The 23165-nt window shown below is 34.0% G+C and overlaps 1 protein-coding gene across 4 annotated transcripts in view; it reads right to left on the reverse strand.

Moving 5' to 3' along the window:
• Window positions 1–23165, reverse strand: part of LOC114942634 (zwei Ig domain protein zig-8) — a 157563-nt gene that overhangs the window by 73168 nt on the left and 61230 nt on the right. For all 4 annotated transcript variants that reach the window (XM_085490314.1, XM_085490317.1, XM_085490315.1 and 1 more), the window contains one exon: window positions 22186–22399. In XM_085490314.1, coding sequence (XP_085346440.1) covers window positions 22186–22399 — 214 coding nt within the window. The remainder of the gene's footprint in view (window positions 1–22185; window positions 22400–23165) is intronic.

Raw genomic sequence — 23165 nt, forward strand, 5'->3', positions numbered from 1 at the left:
TCCTTAACAAATTTTCCGAGCTCTCTTGGCTACCTGCATTTTTTCTGCTTTGTCTGCTCGTTAACGACGGTCCTAATTTTCGCAGTAAGGCGGATAACGCCGCGCAACTTATTGGACTTTTTCTCCACTCGAGAGAGAAGGTACGGAAAGAAGAAATGGAAAATACTGCAAGGGGCAGGAGACGGAAAGTTAGAAAAATAGAGAAGAGAGCGCCGGTAGATCGGCGGTAATTTTGAAGTCACGCACGATCGTTAATCTAAATTCCGGAGCTCTATTCCTGACGCTCTCGGGCGAACATACCGACGTCGGCACGACGAAAATGCATCTGCACCGAAGTCCGCGTACATCGACGAGGTGAACTGCTAATGCGAACTGCGAATTGATTTCGATACTAAAGATATTTCGCTTTAACCATCCTGCAGCTGTTCCATGTATTTTGTTTCACTGTAATATATTCGTTTTTCATAATTATTATAATCAAATTGATAAATATAATATATTTATAAATATATTATATTTATTAATACATCACATATTTATAAATGAAAACAATTATAAAGGTTATTCTGCATTGTTAAATCGAGATAAAAAAATGGCAAAAACAGCCAAGTGTAGTTAATAAAACGCGAATATTTTATTGTAAATATAAAATTATTATGTAAATATAAAATACGCATCAGCAATATATAAATAGCGTATATTTTGATCCCTTTTTCTAGCCATCTTCGACTCAATTAAAAAATAATTTTAAACGTGGATTACATTAAAAAAAATCTCAACGCGTAGTCAACAGATAAAATAGATAAAAAATAATAAATAAATAAATTGTCGTTAATATAAAATTCAAACAAGTTCTCTCGCATTATCCGAGCAGACAAATTCAAAATATAATATTTATCTTACGTTATGTGTGGGCAATATGCGTAAGAGAAAAAGAGATATATATATCAAATATAAATCAAGTTAATGTTTAAATATTTTGTTAAAACTAGTTTAAATCCGTTGCAAGCAAAGTTTATCGAAAAGTACTTGTAAATAATAAATTTTATCGACAATAGAATTAGAATAAGTAAGTGTACATGTATTATAAAATTAATCAGAACTTTAAACGCAATTGATATTTCGACAAATATTATATAGCGGCACTAATTAAAGCCCGTACTAAAGCCTCCAACAAAATCACAATATCCAAAATCCCTTTATCAATAATAACGTATCAACGATATTAATTACAATTTATTTATATTAAAAACGGATAATATTAGTAAAGCGAGAGTCTCATCCTCAATATAAATCCAATAATTTATATTATAATTTTTAATAAAAATGATGGGAATATTTGAAAAATATTTAACAGTCATTTATTTCACCTTTAATTTCGCGTATTTTTCAAGAATTAAAATTCTGAAATAAATAATCTGATACAGAGTCTCTGCAATACAGTCTCTTCTTGAAATTAATGACTCGGGAAAAGAAAACCGGAACTCTCTTTAAGTTTACAGACGGAATTCTTTAAAAACTGCTTTTATCCGTAATTCCGACTATCCTTCGAGAGATCGAAGTAAGCGCTTTTATTATTTAATTAATACGTGAAATCCCGCACGTGTGGACTTACACACACGAACGTCGCCGATTGACATTACGAAACGTCAGAGATAAATAATTGATTGTAACGTCGCTACGCGTTTATATATCGTATAGCTACAACTTTTAGCGAGCAATACGTACATCCACGTATGCCTCGTAGATGCTTAAAGTCACTTTGCTCGACGGTGGAAAGCGAACGAATGGAGTAAGAGAGATAAGGCGAGTCGCACAAAGGAAACTGTCAATGTCCCTTGTTTGAATCGCGCGAATGCCGCGCTATGCGCGAAACGTAACGATGCAAGAGAAACGATCATTCCCAATAGGGACATAAATTTCAGAGGCACTTGCACTCATACCCGGTTAAATGCGCAAGGGCGTATGTAGTACAGATCTGCAATGAAGTATCCATCGTCTGAACTCCGCACGCGAACAGACAGAATTATCAACCCCCGAAGGGTCGTAATTCCCGCAGCTGCCTCATACGATATATCGCCCGGATAAGGTATATGTACAGTTAGCATACAGAGCTGCGTTCGGTGTACCACGTACACCTGACGCACAGACCGCGTTATAATGTACAATACTTTCATTTCTTCCGCAAACAAAAATAATTCATCTTCACAATTAAAGGATTATCTTTGCAATGCTTTGCGCGCAAAAATGGCCTATTTACATTTTTTTCTCGCAATAAACAACAATGCAGAATTTTTTATTTTATTCGTTATATATACGAGTGCGTATATGTAACAAATTATTAAGTTTTATAAAAAATTGTAATTTTTATAGCAAGAGTACGTACCAGTGATGGTTTCAGTATTTGCAGTAATTTTATACCGTATTGTTAGTTTGAGCTAAAAAATAAAAATATTTTCTTTTAAAGAAATACTCTGAACTGTATAGTTATGGCTGTCGAGAGCTTTTTTCAATTTTCCATCTGGCTTCTGTTTTAAACAAAAAAGTTGAAGGCAAAATTGTAACTTTTTTTTTTAAAGTTACCTAGTTTTTTGGATTCTATAAATTAAAAAATCTTCGTCCAATAATTCATTTTATTTTTCAGATTGAATCAACTAATAGTACAAAATCGTGCAATGTATCATAAAACTTACAATTTTCAATCAAATTTAATAATTTTTTATGTATATATACACACTCAAATACATAATGAATAAAATTTTAAAAAACTGCATTGATTTTTTATACTGTGTTATTTACCGAAAGAAAATTGTCGAAAATATTTTTACAGCATTTTCGCAGAAGGAACATGTAACCCCTTAAACATATATGTATATGTAACCGGTCGCATATAATGCTCGCGTTTGCATTCGCGACGCATGAATTTCACCGATAACAAACGGAACAGTTCGATACGAAGCGATTCGTGCGAACTGAGACAAAGAGACACGTCTTGGTAGACTCCATTACCTCTGGAGACCGTATCTGTTTTTCATCCTCGTCTCGCACGGGACGTGGACGCGAGAAAAATGCCTCGGGATAAAATAAAAGTCGCGCTTAAGGGAGAAAGGGAGAGAAGAGTGACAGCGCTCACGAGGGATGCTCGATTTAACCTCGCTACGGTAAGGAAGAGGAATCGATGGCTCGCACACATTCAGAAGATAAATCCTCGATAACCAAGAGGACAACCTCCGTTTGAGCCAATAAGAGAGGAACGAAAATACGCTCTCTCGCCCTTAGCGATTTAACTCTTGTTTCCATTGTAGCGCACGTGATCGTGATAAGATCAGCATTTCATTCGGAAAACGACGCGTTTATCTCAATAGAGCGTAACGTTTATCACGTAACTAAAAGATGATCAATGTCGTGTTAAACACGAAATAACTCTATATTTCGAGAATTTATATTTCTCGATACAATTATGTGCTCAGCTATTGAAAGAAAAAAATTTAGAAAATGATTAATAGTGTCAAGAGTAACATCGATTATATATAAGAGTCTCTCTCTCTCTCGATTAAAAGTGCCAATATTTTTCAAAAGAATATAAATTTAAACTCTCGCATTCGCGTTATATACAGCAAATGAAATTGTGCAAAGATCGGAAAAGTCGTAAGAAGAAATACAAAGATTGAGAGTTGGAATAGACCGTTTCATCTCAAGAAGGGGTAAATCCACCGAAAAAGATTTTCTGTCCTCTATCCGGGGCACGCACAGCATCGCCAGACATTTTTCGTACGAATCACGTAGAAGCGTATATAAATGTTAACGGATAAAACTAAGCATGAAGCAAATACCCTACAGGTGCAATTCAATTTCGTTGGAATAAACCCCATGTTTGAGCCCGCATTTCAGGTCACTTCTATTTGCGTACACGTAGGTAATGTAACATTTTCCAGAATGTTGGACACAACTCACAATGTTTACCAAAAACTCTACTCTTTTCGAAGTATAAGTATAACACGAATATAATTTCAAAGTTTAATGCTCTCGGTTCTTAATGAAAATTTGATTTGAAATTGCATATATAATGCCATAAAGAGTGGCAGAAAATCCTCCTTTTGCGCAGAATTAAAAGAAAAGAGATTAAAAAAAAATAGCAGATTAGTGTTAGTTTTTCACTAATTATAAATATATATTATTTTATTATAAACCTTATGGACCAATAAAATAATAAAAATTTATTATTTCATGACTAAAAACTAGTGAAGCCCTTTGTATAATATTTTGTTTCAAGCAGAGAAAAAGTTTCGATATATTTTTAACAATTAAATTGCTTTGGATATTCGAATATTCGTTGATTGATTTGTAAAAGTTAAAGAGAGCTTTGATAAAAAATCGAATTAATAATCGATGATTAGGAATGTAATATAAAATTTGTGAATTTGCAAAAAAATTAAAATGTTTGTAAATTTATTAATTTGACAATTTAGAGAATAAATCAGTTTGAAACTAATTTTTTACTGATTACAAATATACTTTATTATGTTATCATAAATCTTATAAATAAAATAATAAAAGTCGACTATTTTATAACTAAAATCTATTCAATCCAATTGTAGATAGCAATAAAAAACGAGTCTTATTTCACTTCTGTTGAATTTTGCAAATAATGATCTACTTTTAAAAATCATTCCAGTGATACCTTACTCCATTTAAACAAAATTTTCATATTTTTGCTCAAAAGAAGCTTTCAAACGTCGCTCTTTTTAATGCTATAGATGTTTCAACAAACGTTGGTTGTCATGAGAAAGTAAAAAAAAAAAATAGCAAAAAAATTAAAATGTTTGTAAATTTATTAATTTGACAATTTAGAGAATAAATCAGTTTGAAGCTAATTTTTTACTGATTACAAATATACTTTATTATGTTATCATAAATCTTATAAATAAAATAATAAAAGTCGACTATTTTATAACTAAAGTCGACAGTGAAATTGATTATAAAATCCGTCTCTGAGTCTCGCGACTCGACAAAAATCAGTAGAGTTAAGGCGAGATGCTGTACCGAAACGATCTCATCCATTTGGCTACTGGATGCCGTACAACGACGAGGCCGAGACGGCCTCGGAAATGCGAGGAAGGCAGAAAGCGAAATGGATAGCGCTCCATCTTACACCGCGAAGACAATATTGCTCAAAGACGCTTTAAAAGTTCGGTAATAGGAGGCACTATCCTTTCGAACAACTGTGTGTGTGCGCGCCTCTTTTCTCCCATTTCTACCTCCTCTATCTTTTTTCGTTCGTTTTCTCTCTCTCTCTCTCTTTCCATCTCGAAAATCTCGTAAGCTCCGCTTTCTATCTCAAAGCATTCGCCGATTCGCGAATTCTCCTCGGCTCTCGTTCTAAAGATGCCAAATCGCCGATGCTCTACCACCCCGAGAGATGAATCTTAAAAATTGGCCGTAAGCGCATCGTTCCGTAATCAGTTTCTACGTCACGTACAATATGGATCGTCCCCTTTCCATATCCATTCCTCTTACTTTCGAATTTAATCGAATTATCTGACATGATCCTTTCATCTTTGACCTCGTGCAAAAAATATATTATGCAAAGTTACTGACGAAAAAATTTTCGAACGTTTGTAATTAATAAAATATCAAAGAAATAACTGGCGTATGATCGCATGCATCAAATGTATAAATTTGCATAAATAATTGGGAATATAATATCCTCTCCGTACAACGTACGTTGAAGCAGTATTAGGTCATACTATATATAAATAATAGGCATTAAATGCATAATATTGCTTGATCAAACATATGCACCAGCTAATAACGTAATTAACCCGATGTCATAATTATTCCATTAAATATGCTTCAAAATTTTAATAAAGGAGCGTCAAAAATAAATTATTTACCAAGAAAATAACGCGCTATCGGGTGTTGATATCAATAAATAATATTCGCATCTGTTCAGCGTTGCATATTAACGAACTCGACTCGAAGATATTTATATATAAAATTACGTATAAAATTTTAATTATCAGACATACATAAATATATACACATATACATATGCATATTGCATATATGCATACAGAATGTCCGCGATAATAATTGCTCCACCCATCAAGTAGAAAGTTAAACTGACAGTAGGAAAGTTCTCTACTATATTGCGATCTTCGCGATAATGAAAAATTGATTTAAAAAAGTCGGTCAATCCGCACGAGTACTATATAGTACATCGCGAAAAGAAAGAATCCAATGTTACGCAATTACTAGGCGAGTGACAAAGCGTTGAAATTAATAATCAAAGTTAATTATATATTACGCCTAGCGTGTGATATTGGAATCGTTCTGCGCTTATATTCGTGCGAATTGGCCGATTTTTTCTAATTAATTCTTTTTAATTATTGCGAAGATTGCAAAACGGATTTTCCTATTCGGTTTAATTCGCTCTATCTGCATACGAGAAGCGATATCTGGCAATTATCAGATATTTTCAACGTTGATGATTTCAAAATTAGCTAGATAAAGACGAGATAAAATATGCAAATGCATCTTTGATACATTGAAGATAATTTCGTTTTAAATATATCTAGAAAAATGATAAAATTATATGGCGACTCATCTAGATAATTTCTAAATAATATTATTTTTAAGACCGCTTATGTAAACACAGTTTAAAAAAAAATGTAAATTATAAAAGAGATATAAAAATATATTCATATTTTTATTTATAAGTTTTTTATCACTTACTGCTTAAGTTTTACTACTAAAGTATTTTTATGCCCTATAACTCTAAACCAAATTATTTGAACATTATTCTAGATAATTTAGTAAAGATAATACTTTTTTTCATCTAATTGTAAGATGCAGATATAGATAATACATATTTTTATTATCTATATGAAGATAAGATGACGCTAAAATTCCATCTAGATGATCATCTAAATAATTTTATTTAATCAGCAAACACCGAATATCTAGTATACAGAATATTAAATTATATTATGTATAATTAAGTATTTTAAGCTAAAGTTTAATGAGCGCCCTACTCTCGTATGTAGATAGAGCGAATTAAACTGAATAGGAAAGTCCGTTTTGCTTCGCAATTAAGAAGGAATTAATTTTTAAAAATCGGCCCAATTCGGACGAAAAGAGACATTCCAATATCACACAGTTGCTAGGCGTAATATATAATTAAATTTGATTATTAGTCCCAACGCTTTGTGTCACACGCCTAAAAATCGCATATAACATTGGATTCTCTCTTCTCGTGCACTAGTACTCGTTCAGATTGATCGGCATTTTTTAATTAATTTCTCATTCATTATTGCGAAGATCGCAATCTAGTAGAAAACTGTCCTACTTATTAATGTATCACGTTACTTATTTTCTATTTACTCTATTTACTATTTTCTATTCGAATACAATTCGAATTATATTTAGAAATTTATATTGTCAAAGAACAAACGATAAAGCATCGGACAAAATATATTCGACTTTCAATATTACGGAAATATTTTACGAAGCTATGCGTACACATACGCGAAATATTAAATTATACAGTCGTTTTAAAATTAACAATCACGCGAGCCGTTAATTATAATAATTATACGGGATGATTGCAATTTGCATTATACATTATGCACGATAATATGATAATATATAGAGCTCTTACTTTCTCGCTCGAGTCTCACTGTGCGAATGACAACAAGGCTACGTCGAAAATCAAATCGCAGAATCGAATAAATAAAGATAAGGATATAAGCTCTATCAAATATTTAATAAATAATTAATCTCTATAGTCTAAAATACTTGAATAATTTAATATTTCGTGTATACAGAGAGAATCCAGTAATATATATGTATAATCACCAAATCTCTCGTGTGAGCAATTATTATATACCCTGTATACTCTCTATGTATAAATAAAATACATATTTAAAATTTTAATAATCAGTATATAAATCAGATATATATATGGTAAAATTTTAATTATCACATATATATATATATAATTATTACATACATATATATCAATTAATTACATTGAAAATTTTAATTATCAGACATATACCTATATAAAAAATCAAATATATATATATACATACATACATTTAAAATTTTAATTATCAGACTTGGTTCGATGAACTTTGTTAATATCGAGGATGATTGCGTAATATGGCGCAGTTTGTTCGCGGTATGCAATAATGCCAATTCTAATTATTAAAAAGAAGCTTGGAGAGTCCTAGGCCTGGGGCGGCGTGGGCATTAATTTTTCTCGCCGCGCGGCCAAACCAATTCCGACGTTATTTACCGGAGCGAAACCCGAGAAAAACGAGGTAGCGGACCCCGTCGGTTGCTGCATCGTGAACAACCCCGGTCGGCCAACCGCGAGACGAGAGCGAGCCGTTGTTAGAAGAGGGGCCTTCTGCCATTTCGTAAATCAGTCCGGCGCGAGCTAAAAGCCTCGCCTGCAAGTCGCCGCACCGTGAAAAGATCTAATACACGTGTCGCCGTTTCAATAATACACCATCAGACTCGCACGAGGAGAACACGAGGATCTACGGGAGGTTGGAAAAACATTTTGGCGGATAGTTTTTAAGCCGATTTTTCCCTTTTTTTTTTTTTTACATGATAACGAGATACTCGCATTACAACGATGTGCGTACACAAGAGCACAAAGCGGATGCATTCGATATGGGCGTTAATATACGTACGAGAGAAAATTCGAATTTCCAATCTCTCTAATCTAAAATTGCGATTTCGCCGTGATATTATCGCGAATTTTTTCGCGCACTGCTTTCGCACTTAATTTTCGCGTCGGCGCATCTTCCTTGAGAATATTAATTGTCTGTGTGTCTCTCTCTCTCTCTCTCTCGCTTTCGAGGTGAAATAATAAAGAAAGTTGCCTTTTCTACTATCCTGTTATAGCCAACCAGGTGTGGCTAATAAGAGAGTTAAATAGAATTAAAACTCATATTAAATGTTGAAAGTTGGTTAACTTTTAATTTAACTGTATTAACCCCTTTTTATGCTTGTAACTTTCAATTTTATTTCGTTAGAATGTAAGAAACTTGGACCAAAGTCCGCGCTATTACGCGCAATTATTCACTTAAATTTACATATGTTACGGTAACCGCGAGCCGCGAATTTTATTTCAGAATTTTTCGCAGTAAATTGATTCGCGAATCTCTCTCTCTCTCTCAGTCAGCATTTCTCTCTCTCTTTCTCTATCTCTCGCCCGCCTAATTTATCTCGCATTCTCCCTCCCGATAACTTATCTATATTCGTGTTCTCGTTATTGAGAAACATAATCTTCCTCGCAACAAATAGCTAGAATATTTCCGCAAGCTTCACCAGCAGATCACGGCCGATTATTCTCCCCGACTATTGTTCTTCGCAGTTTCTCTGCATATTGTTTTCGTTTATACCTTGGAGAGTATTAACAATGCACTCGGTATATAGTTGCACATCCCCCACGAGAATCGATCGTAGTTTCAACGCTGTAAGCAAATACCGTACACACCCGTACAGTAGTATACTGATTGTTTCCACCGTGTTTAAATGAAATATTTCAAACGTACACACAGTTTAAGGGATACGATTCGTCGATTCTCATGTACCTGTGCCATTTGATATTTTAATAAAAAAACAGATTTCATTTGTGATCGAAAACAAATACGCATTATTTATTTTTCTATCGCTCGGCACTTTGTTATCAAGTTAAATTAAAGATTGAACTAAAACGCGCAAATCTGCGATTCTGTATATGTAACAACTCTCGACAAATCCGTTTTAAAAACAATGCACGCGAATGTTATTATGTGTGTGTGTGTGTGTGTGTATAAAAATATGAATACAAGGTGTAACAAAACTGCATCATTTTCACGTTTACAGTCATGTTTGGGTTGAAACTTAAGATAATTACTTTGTAATTAAAGCGTATTATTTTATTTCCAACAATACAGAACGGTGGAGAAAATAATTTTCACATCTCAAAGTAATTTATTCTCAAACGAAATTGTTTTCCACAAACTGTCTGTAAGCAGCATCTGTCAAACAGATCCTGGCAGGGCGAAGGGGTGCCAATTAAAAAATCATTTTCGGACACACGTTTATACAAACTTTTTTCCTCATTCCGATGAGTGGAAGTAGCGACCTATATTTTTTATACCCTATACATATATAACAACATATACATACATATATGACTCGATTCGAATTAATATACATATGCATGCGTATGTATACGCGGGCGCCTCTCGTATAATGTCGGAAAATAAAAAACAGAATATGAAACAAGAAGATACGAGTAATTGTTGTGGCAATTCGAAAATCAGTCCAGTAAAAACGTCCGCAACGAGCGATTGACGAACGAATAACCTCAGGTTACATCCGTATATATATGTATATGCACATGTACGAGTGACATTTCCGCGCCTTGTAACGCATGCATATATATACATACACACATATATATATATATATATATGTATGTATGTATATGTGCTCTCATGCATTTATTTATGGAAGATTCCGGAGAGTCGACAGACCAGATGCAACGTCATGACGAGATCGCGCGTTGGTTTCGCACGACACGGCTATCGCCACGGGAGAAGACTCTCACCTGATTTACATACGCAACTTTTGCAGTTTAACGGCAAATATACGCGCGAGCCACATATATAGTATGCGTATATGGTGAATTCTCTCTCTCTCTCACAGTCCTGCGGTTGCTGTTTGCATTTGAGGAAGTACCCTTCGTGCGACTCTCTCGGACCGCACTAACCCCTGCACTTATTGCATTACAAATCCTCAATTTTCTTCAAATTAATCCAAATAGAGGGAAAGCAAGAGAAATCCATCGCAATGCATATGTATGTGTGCATCATCGCATAGTGAGTTTGGAAATCTCATTAATGATATGAGGTCAAATTCAATATGTATTTAAAAGTTAAATCCAATAATCAAATTTGCTAAAGGATTCGAATAATAATTTTAAAAAACAATATTTCATACGCTTGAGAAAGAGTTTAGAACAGTTATTGTAACTGACTATATGTGATATATAAATTCAGGTATAAAAAAGCTAATAAAAACCCGACACAGATATTAGTGCAACAAAATTATTTTTATATTTATTTTGTATAAATGAAAGAATTATTTTTTAATTCCTCTATATTTATTTTGTAGTTTATACAAAATAAATGTAGAAAAATTTAAAAATAATTTTGTTGCGCCAGATAGGTACAATATATGTATTCGAGGTTATAGATTTGATCTGACAACACTGGCCTCAATTAAAATTGTTAATATATATTTATTTTGACGTTTCGACCATGTGGGTTGTGGTCCTTTTCAAAAATACAATTAGAACTTTCTAAAACATATAGATACAATCAGACACTTTAATTAAAACGAAACAGGAACTGCAAATTAGAGATTTACAACAAGTTTTTCATTCCTGGCGAACGAAATTAATTTTTATCGTTATATGTATTTGACTTCTACTCATTTTTATACATTCGAATTCGAGTCGATTCTATTTAAAATTTTTTCGTTTATTTAACGTAATTATAGAAAATTCGAAACTATGTGAACCTGCTTGCGAGATATTTAATCTCATCATTAAATTTAATGTACAATAATTACAATTTTTCAACTTAGTAGAAAGATCACTCCGTCATTACGTGAATAGCTTACTTTCATCTTTTTCCAACTATGTCACTGCTATAGAACGACAAATGGCAATCAATAAAGAAAAATTAATTAATAGTCATATAGTAATTACAGAGATGTCCGAGGAAAGCCCTCGAAATCGAAATCCAAAGTAACGCATCGGTAATATCGGAGTAAAATCCGTTCATCGCGCACATCTTGTTATTGTCAATTAATGGATGCTGAGAGAGAGAGAGAGGAGAGAGAGAAATGACTGATAATTCGTATTGCTGGAGCGAGCACTTGCAACACCGGTGCTCATAATCGGCGCCGCTAATGGATGGTTGTTATTTGGCGCGATGCGATCAAGCGCCTCCACGTGCGACAACGTTAACGAGATATCAAATGATAGCGGTCGCACGCAAAGCTGTCGCCGGTGTGAATGCGGTCATTACATCGATGTATTTCAACCGTCATAATTGCGATCGGTTTGTTTCCCTATCTGACATGTGTGTTGGCCACGTTCCTTACAATCCTTTAATCTTATTTCCAGGGATGGGAGTTCAAACTTCGATATGTACTACTTAAAATCCGACTTGAATTCGATAATCAAGCCAGATCATTTTCTAGAATTTAAGGGGTTAGGCCACTGTAGAAATTTCAAAAAATCGTTTTTTTTTTTTTTTGCTTAAATGATGCTTTAAGATCTTAGAAATAAGAAAAAAAAGGTTTTATAACGGAAACAAATTCCTAAGTGTCATTTTTGGAAGTTACATAAAACTTTAAACGCGTTTTTCTCGAAATCACTTTTTTCAAACTGGGACCTCATAACTCCCACAAATCTTGACCGATTTACTTCAAATTTAAACTGTAGCTTCTAAGATACATTTGTCAGCGAACTACGTACGGATTTTACGTTCCGTTGTAAACTTTTTTTTTTACAAACAATTTTGTGCAAAATTTTTCGTCAAAAAATGAAACTTTTTCTTCAAACTTGTGTCATTTTTACAAAAACAATTATTTTTTAATTTCCGTACGTAGTCCGCTAGCTAATGATATAAAGAATTAAAAAAAATTTGGTTTTTTGTTCTACAGCAAAAATTGGAGCAGCTAGTAGGTCGCCCGTAAGGCACTGTCCGAAACGAGTGGTCATCGTTGCAGAGCTCTGTCACCGCCATTTTGTAAAAAAAAAATGCAAAAAAATTTTTTTTATATATTTCGAAGTATGTAAGATTAAGTACTTAAAAAGGATTTTCTATCACTGTTTTTGTTTTATAGTAAAAAATTATCAAAAATAGGCCTTTTTTGGGCGCTCTACAGTGGCCTAACCCCTTAAATATTTATAAAAAATAACATTTCATAAAATAATATTTCGAAATAGTACTTGTAAGTACTATCTATCATTAAGAATCAAATCTTTTATATCTTTTATATCGATATGTACTACTTAAAAATCCGACTTAAGTTCGATAATCAAGCCAGATCATTTTCTAGAATTTAAATATTTATAAAAAATAATATTTCATAAAATAATATTTCGAAATAGTACTTGTAAGTACTTTCTGTCATTAAGAATCAAATCTTTTATATCTTTTCATCATATCTTTTATACCGATATGTACTACTTAAAAATCTGACTTAAATTCGATAATCAAGCCAGATCATTTTCTAGAATTTAAACATTTATCAAAAATAATATTTCGAAATAGTACTTGTAAGTACTTTCTATCGTTAAGAATCGAATCTTTTATAAGTTCTCTGAAAGATTTATTTATAATATTTATTACACATCCACTCTCTATTCTATCCCTACTTTATTTTTCTGCTAAGTACTTATAAAAAATTCGAACAAACTTAATCCAGATTTGAATGTACTTGGAAGTAATATTTTTTTTAATCCTATCTACTACTTATTTCCATTCCCAGTTGTTATTTTTAAAAAACTTGTCAAAACATTTTACATTGTAGAAAACTCTTCCATCCCGTTTTAAATCTCTTTGAGGGATAATCACACAATATGACGACTTTATTATACTAAAAAGCTTCGCAAAGCTCGGAATATAATATAAGACGAAAGAGAGAGAAGAGTAACTAGAGACGAAATCTCGTTTCAGTATCCACGAGTCAGCGAATTAGGGTGTATTTTAACGTTTGCCCCTGAGAAATTAGGATCCTCGGCACTGCTATAGGAATCCCTTCGAGGCAGCCAGTTCGATGTTAAACGCTTGCGCGCGATAATTATACGCTTCTGGGACGCTGCGTGTCCCGTGAATGCGATTAACTCCTGGTATTTCGGCGTCGGATTTAATCTGCACGTTATCATCCAGATTACGCAGCTCGAGGACCAGCCGTGCATTTCGAAGCTCGATCTTCCGTGATTTGCCACCTCGATTGCGAGTGATTCGAATATAGCTTGGACGCCTAATGCGACTTGCAAGAGATGAACGATTGAATTAACGAATCTTTCCAGGAAGGAAAATTAATTCAAGAGTCTTCCTTTCTCCGCCACAAATAAATTAATTCAATGCAAATCAAGCGCTTGAATATATAACACGTATGCAAAATTTTTATTTATCGGATACACATTCGTTATTTAACAATATCATTTATAAAGATATATACGTATACATATATATCTTTGAGTAATGCTATTAAATAATTTTTTTCATTGACAGATTCAGGTAGGTTTCATGCCTAGGATTTTTTATTTTTATTTTTATCTACTAGATACACAGATATATTTATTATACATTATAAATCCGGTACTTATATCCGATTTTCAAAATCCCAGGCATGTAACCTGATCCGCTAATAAAAAAAAAGTATTTAATAGCATTACTTAAAAGTATATATATAAAGTAATGCTGTTAAATGAATGTGGTATCTGATAAATAAAAATTATATATATATATATATATATATATATATATTTTATACATATATAAATATTTTAAAAAATATAAAAAATTATATATATATAATTGCCCTGCTTTTATTTTAATCTTTATGTGTATATATATATATATATATATATATACACACAAAGGATTGTGTAAAAGCAGGGCAATTTTTACGCACACAAAGAACCACGGCATGAAATGCTCGTCAACCGAAAAGGTACTCTGATAAAATTACGACGACACAAAAACTCCTCGAACTCGTCAGGACCACGTCTCGTCGCGCCACGTCCTTTCCAATGTTCTCGCATTGCTATTTCCGCCGGAACGCTGATGCACCTATAACCGTCTCCCACGGAGAATTACGGCGCAGTCGAACAAAATTTTCCACGGAAAATCGCAAGCTTGCGTGCTCGGCAGCAACGTTTGCCATTTTAATGGACGCTCGGCGTTAATAATGCCGCTCGGCGCTAGCACGATTTCGCGTAAGAATCCCTAACATCGAATACGATAAGAGGCAGAGAACGATAACGGCTATTAGCGAAGATAAAGCGTGGGCGTCGCGGTGTAACATCTAAGGCATCCGAAATTATACAGAGTAACAAGGGCGATTAAAACCATTACAGCGAACGCTATTTATTTCATCCGAATTTCTCTCTTCGCGAAAATCGTATATCAGCTGTTTAACTGTCAATGAACTCGAATAACCCAGGACCCAGGGTATGTACATATTAATTAAGTCATCCACGTACACAAGTCTGTAATTTTTTTTTATTTTTTCTTATCCGTCAATATTCTTCCTAAAATTTAAGTTTCTTTGTATTTTAATTCGTTTTTAAAAATGAATGACAGATGTCATCAATTTAACAGCGCGATCTCATTCCAGAGTTGAATATTAAAAATAGTGTACAAAATTTTTTTCTTCGTCCAAAATAAAATATAAAGAGTCTTTGTATTCGAAAACTTCCTCAAATATAATCGGAAAGAATACTTGATGCCAAAAAAATTATCGCAGTTTGATATGTCAAAAACAGCTGATATGTGTCAAACGCAATTGTTGCATGGATACCATACATTAACGGAAATTATGCATTGACGGAAGAGTTAAAACGTCTGATTTTATCTCTCACGATCGACCGAAGATGAAAATTTATCCCGTCCAATATATTTTCGCGGTTTAACTCGTTTTATGATTTACGAAGCATTAGTCATTTATATACACAAATCTGCAATTTTTTTATTTTTTTTCTTATGCATCAACAATAATTCTAAAATTTAAGATTAACAATTAATTCGTGTAAAGAATGTTCGATGCCAAAAAATTGTCGCAGTTTGATATGTCAAAAACAGCTGATATGTGTCAAACGCAATTGTTACCATACATTAATAGAAATTATGTATTGACAGAAGGATTAAAACGTCTGATCTTGTCTCTCGCAATCGACCGGGGATGGAAATTTCACTGTCCGATAAATTTTCGCGGTTCAACTCGTTTTATACATTACACCATTACAGCGTTACGAAGCATAATCTAATGCGAAACGCCATTACAAGGGAAGGAGTAAGAAAAACGTCGCGTTGCGCTTGATGCGAAGGAGGATCTCATTGTTTCATCAAGATAATGTCCTCGGTTTACCCCCGTCCTCTTCTTTTCCCTTCCGGCACACCCGGAGAGATCCTCCTTGCCAGGAATTTGTCGATGTAATTTCGCGCGAACGCGATAGAACGACACGTTGGAATTTACGTTCTTTTGTCGTCGGCAATATTACTATACGACGAACGATAAACGCAGCCGAGCTATTTCCCAGCGATAAGAGAACCTCGAGAGATGGTGTGATTGCTGCATGATCGATCACACTCGCCATTCAAACCTCACACGCGAATATAACATATATAATACTAAAAAATCGATATTATAATAATTCTCTAATATCTTCCGCACGCGATCGCATTTCTTCGGGTGCTCCAATGTACTTTTAACACCGATCAAAACTTGCCACGTCAGTTTTAAACATTCGTAACAATCTTACAATTCTCATTCGAAACGTGTCGCGAATTAAGAAACATGATGAAACATCGAAGTTCCTCCCCAACTCAAGCGCAATCAGCTGTCCAATCTAATAAAAGAGTTATAATATTTTTCATACATATAAGTATATATATATATATGTTTATATTTCCGAAGAATGAAAACTTGGGAGACGAAGAGAGAGAATAATCGACTGTATTGAGGAAGTAAACTTTCTCTTTATATAAATAAGCGTGACGAGGTTGCCTACAGATCGGTTGGGACTCCATAATAGGACTTCGCAAGTCCCTGATTTATTCCGACCGACCGAGACGGTAGCGTCAGAAGAGAGTGTAGGTATACGAGAGAGAAGGAAAGAAACGCCGGAATGGGGAAGAAAAGCGCGAGACTGTACTCGGGAGTACACATTTCCTCTTCTCGCTCTTTCTCTCTTCCTCTTCCGGATGGGATTGCATAAGACGCCGTTAGAGAGTTCCTATGTTCTCCACCCGAGTCTTTCGGCTTTATAACTGTGAACGAAACGGTTTGTCTGCGAATATGGCCATCCCCCTCCCTTTTTCTTTCGAAAAATTCCATCACACGTCGCGCATCGGAAGTGCGAAATTTTATCGATACTTCGTTCCCGACATCTGAGAATCGCTTGAATATTCTTCTCTCGACGATCTTCTGCTGTAGAGTGTGGAGTCGCGCGCAAAGTATTATATCGCATCCACGTGAAAATTTTGACATTCCTAAGCCGCCCTCGAAGGGTCGAAAAGGTGGCCTCCCTTCTTGAATATTAACTGAATATAAAATCGCGTCCTTTCTCCAAAAAGAAAAAAGTTATTCGGCGCAGATTTCTCGAGGGTCGGTTAGGTATAAATACAACAACTCATTTAATAATATATATATATATAATAAATAAAATATATACTAGAAATAAATACCTATATATAAATATATAAAAAAATAGCGCCAAAAAGAAGAAAGGAAAAACTTTGAAAGAGCTTTTTTCTTTTAAAAGCATTTTATTTTCGACGGGCCCGGTACCGAATATTCTACAATATATATCCATTATATAAAACAAGAATGGGGCGAAACTCGCGTTCGCGCTAATCCTGCATTCTTTTTGTACAGGGACCGACAACAATTGACGGGCCATTATGGTAACCCGATTAGAATCTGTCACGTAAAAATTCACGAAAACTCGGATATGAACTGGCGGTGGTGAAAACGAGAGACCGCGGCGCTCTAGCACAAAAGTAGTTTACACCGAAAAAGCCGCCGTCGCGCGCGGAATTTAAGTTCCTAACTATTTGAACGGCTGCCAGAAATAAAGTCCCCTGCGAAGTAGTGACGCCGACCGGAAATTATTTCTTAAGTTCCGCAACGCAACTTTATTTCGACGATAAACGGTCCGGTTCTCGCCGGCGCTTAAAACGCCGACGTTCAAAACCTGTAGCAATGAACAACGGACTGTTTAAAGTGTTCAAAGTGTAAAGCAATGAACAGTGTTGCGTCGTTTTTGGCGCACGATAACGTAAACAGTTTATGGAAGAACGAGCGACAGCCTCTTTTGATTAATGGAACGATAAGAGCGAAAAAATGTAAAGTCGTAATAATAAATGATGCTAGCAACTATCTATTGCAACTTTTACAGATCATAATAGAAATCTTTAACGCGCGATAAGGGCAAACGTGTTAGACAGTGCGAGAAAAGGCTAGGAAAAACAAGTAAAACTTGCGAATTCTCGACGTTAACAAATCCGATGTGTTTTCTCACAGGAAATCATTAATCAAGATTTTTTTTCGTTTTTCCAAAAATTGAATAATAAATTTCAAACAGACCCGAGATGTGCTATATGAATATACGTAATTTGGCACAAAGTGTGTTTTACAACGCGTATATATAATAATATATTATCAAAATTAAATACAAAAAATATATGCATATACTATACGCGAGTTATTAAATTGTGCGAGTATAGAGATTAGTTATTTATTAGACGATTGATGTATCATAGACTTTATCTCTATTATTCAATTCTGTAATTTGATTGTTTCATTGCAATATATGAAATGTATTAACTAATGAATAAATAAATTACATAAAAGACGTTTCGAAATCATTGTAATACATATTAATTACACATTAATTATATACAAATTAATTAATCATTAATTATATTATCGTAACAATCGAAATTCTTTTTTAAGCGATCGCAATTATCGAAAAATTATTTGCTATATACAATTAAAGTGTATATATATTTCCTAACGATAGATCTAGAAACGGATTTTTTGCGCAATTTATATTCATTTAATTAAGTAAGATTCGAAGAATAACAAGAATACAAATTAAATCGTTGCAATTTTTACAGACAATAATTATTTTGTTAAAAATATTTAGAATCAATTGATATAATATAATCTATCAATTGATAGAATATAATTATATTTCGTTCGATGCTCTATCGTTCGACTTTTCGACGATTTAAATATAATTCGAATTGAGAACACGCCCGTAAACAATAGAATCGCAAAATCCAGTTATGAAGATAAGCTTTGTGATACTTTCATAGTTTAATCAATAATGTTTTAAAATATTCACATAAAATTTAATATACGCACGTCAAATATTTCGAGCCAAAAATACTTAAAATCAAAAGCTTTATATTATTCAAGTTTTATCGGCGATCTAAATATAATTTACTAAAAATAAACGCGCAATAAAGCAATCGAATCGTATAATCGAATGAATAAAATAAAATGATATATTAATCGTTTAGTAAATAATTAAAATCTTTATATCTTAAAAATATTAATATATATCAGATATCCTGTATAAATAATACATATGTATTATAGACGCGTAATCAAATTTATTTGAAGAAATCATATATTAGCAAAAGGAGCCGAAATATTGTACATACCTCGGTCAAGCTGTTCCGGCGGATGTTCGTGTATCTCATTCCTAGAAATTTTTAATGTATAAGAAAGATCTCTTCACTAGCTGTATCGACATTCAGCTTCGAAGGGTTATGGAAAAATGATACGCTTGAACGGACTTTATAAGTTAAAACGAAAGTCGAATGATATGTAGGGGAATAATATACCACGATCGTTCGTTCCACCATTTGGATCCACGAAATATTCCGTTTATTTCACAGAGCATGGAATTTATCCCGACCTGTACCTCTCTCTGGTATTTCGGTCAGATATTTCATAACCCTCTATTGCAGCTACGGTGACTAAAAAATATTTCGATATCTGCATACTTATTGATTTTACTTCTTGAGCACTACTACTTTCTCCTCTGCTCTCTTTCTCTCTCTCTTATCTTCATTTATTCTCTTATTTTCTTTTCGTAATATCCTTTTAGTTTTCTTATCAAATTATGTTTTCTTTCCCTACGCGATGCAATTTCAACAGACCTGAATATCTGTATTCGTCAAATCGAGAAATCAGAAAGATTATGTAAACAGACTTGCGAGAAAAGTTTCATAAAAATAACATGTAAATTTTAGATTATATATGTGTTTTAAAAATTACAGAACTTCACACGAGAGAGAAAGAGAGAGAAATGATGTACATACATATCTCGTATCCAACTAGATACATTTTTTTGCATATGTCAGTGACTGCATCCGTCGTCCCGCGCGGAAAATAAATGAGTTCAAGTAACTCGAGAAAAAAAAGAAGAGTATATATATATATATATATGAGAAAGGAAAAGTTGAAAAAGAGTATCGTTTTCGTATCGACCAATAGCGATGCGAGACTTAACTATTTTCTCCAACGAGAAAGATTGCATCCTCTCGAAATGAAGTTTTGCTGCCTCTCTTTTTGAAGCCCTCGTCATCATCGTAAATTTATACTTCACTCGAAACACGTCACTCGTGCTCGCGGCACCGTGATTAATTCAGTTATCCTATGCGCATAATTATAATCGCTCGCCGTTCAAATATATACATACATATAAATTCCGAAACTGCAAGTGTTTCTCAGTTTCTCTTTTCGACGCCGGTCTCATTAATCTCGGACGGAATTATTTGCTCGAACACGAAGCCTATATGTATCTGTATATATTTATATATGTATAACTTACAGTGCCATTCGTTAATGGAAGATTTTTGAGGCAATTTAGAGATGATTTTTCCTCAGTGAAAGTGTCCAGGCACCAATAAATAATTTTCAAGTTATAAACGATTGAAAATAAAAGCCTTTTTGTAAACTGAGCCCTGTGAAAATAAATTATTAATAAGACTATATTTTTCAGTTAATTTCAGGTAAAGTTTACTTTAATAGAATTTTAATTTAAGGCTTAGTTACGAAGATGATTTCCAAAATTGGAAACATTAAAAAATGATGATTTTTCTCGACATTTTTGCCGAGGAAAAATCATCTCCAAATAACTTTAGGAGTCTCTCATAAACAATATATATATATATATATATATATATACCCTGTCAAACATCCTAGATGAAAGCTCGATTTTGATCTTCAAAGTGTCTATCAGTCTTACGTCTGTCATTAATCAAATATAATCGACAACTGCGATATTGCCGGCTATCAATCATTCATTTGGTAGCTCTGGCTAGGTCAGTCGCGAATTATCCGGCAGCGCATACCGGTTATGCATCGATGATAGATGCTAATGCGATTACTATGTGCGTTGGAACACGATAGATCCATCAAAGGTAAATATTGGTGCTATATATTAGAATTTTCTACGTCTTCCTCTCTATTTTCTCTGTTTGGCATGCATCTTTTAATTAGTGTACGGACATAGTGCAACTCATACGTCGGCCATGTATATCGTCCGCGACGAGGGAAACATCGCGCCGGAGAAAACATGAATAAGAAGAGACCGAAACGGGGACGGAGAGGCGAGAGAAACTGGGGGAAACTGCAATTAAGTGGCGTGGAACGCGAGTGTCACGAGAACATCGTTACGGCATCGAGATCGCCATTATGCCGCGAAGAGGACGATTCTAACGACGTTGGCGGCGACCAGCCGTGATTTATGGTTGAGCGAAAACACGCCGCGAGACACCGTGGATTATGTATCTCCGACGCGGAGAGCAAGTTTTCGAAAGTACTTTATACGAGAGAATAGATTAAGAGAATAATGCATGTGGCTTTTGTCATTAGCGAAATTAGCCTCATTTTCGCGTTAATACGCGAACGAACTAGGAAACTTCGGCGTAACACAAGACCGAAACAAGCACCGTGTGGTAATTACATGAAGAGAAGGAAGCAGCTCTTCAAAATTGATTGTACAGAGTGCCGCGGATTTATCTAGTTCGGGAAAGTTGATCGATGGCTCCGCCATCGAGAAAATTGTCCGACTTTGAATAATTCTCGCGCTTAAAGGTGAAATCCGCTGTCGAGATGTTAAGCACTGTCTCTCTTCCCTTCGACCATTAATAATATCCGCGGATCCCGATAATGACGACGATTCCGAGACACCCTATACAAACCCCGTTGATTTACGAGCCGCATTGCGGTCGTCAGATCAAAGTGCATATCGTTGGGTCGCTGGCGGTAGTGGGAAATAGCAGCTCTCTTGATTGCTTCGAGTTGCCAAGTCCCGGACGGTCAAATGAACATACGCGCAATGACGCGCTCACTTACCTGACACCGCTAGATGGACAGTTCTGATTAATGGTGGGTGGGCGCTGACTTGACACTCGTAAAGGCCGGCATCGCGTTCCGTGGCAGAGCGCAGGAGCAATCGCCAGTCATTAGGCTTCTCAAAGGCCAGGGAGAATCTGGAGTCGCTCGCGTACGTGTCCAAGCCGATGGTCAGCAAATGAAGCTCGTCTCCTCGTCTACGCACCCAGGATACCTGGAATGAGAGAATAATAGTGCGTGACATCTCCCGTTCGTTCTACAATTTTTCAATTTAAATCGAAAAGGTTCTGACATTACAAATATAATTAATATTTATATTATATTTATATATATATATATTATATAGACATGTGAATTATTAAAATTTATTCCTCTCTATACTTATTTTGAACTTTTCGGTCCTATCTTTGGATCTTCAGCACATCCATTAGTAAAGAAATCCACGTATATAATTTATATGCTGACGATGATCTAAAGGATCGAAACGTTCGAAATAAATTTAAAAATAATTCTGTTGCATCTAATATAAGCGTCTAGTTTTTATTAGAGCTCTTTTCAATTTTTAATTAATCAGGGAATTAAAAAAAGTAATAGAAAGAATATATATAAATAATAATAATCTCATAATTATAATATTAAATAAATAATAAAAATATATATCAATAAGTGAATATATACATATATAATAAAAATAATAATAGAGCATTTTATAATTAATAATAGATCCACGTATATAATTTATATGCTGACGATGATCTAAAGGATCGAAACGTTCAAAATAAATTTAAAAATAATTCTGTTGCATCTAATATAAGCGTCTAGTTTTTATTAGAGCTCTTTTCAATTTTTAATTAATCAGGGAATTAAAAAAAGTAATAGAGAGAATATATATAAATAATATAATAATCTCATAATTATAATATTAAATAAATAATAAAAATATATATCAATAAGTGAATATATACATATATAATAAAAAT

This window comes from Nylanderia fulva, unplaced genomic scaffold (assembly GCF_048542155.1).
Source record: "Nylanderia fulva isolate GAGA-0341 unplaced genomic scaffold, ASM4854215v1 Scaffold12, whole genome shotgun sequence".
Taxonomy (NCBI): domain Eukaryota; kingdom Metazoa; phylum Arthropoda; class Insecta; order Hymenoptera; family Formicidae; genus Nylanderia; species Nylanderia fulva.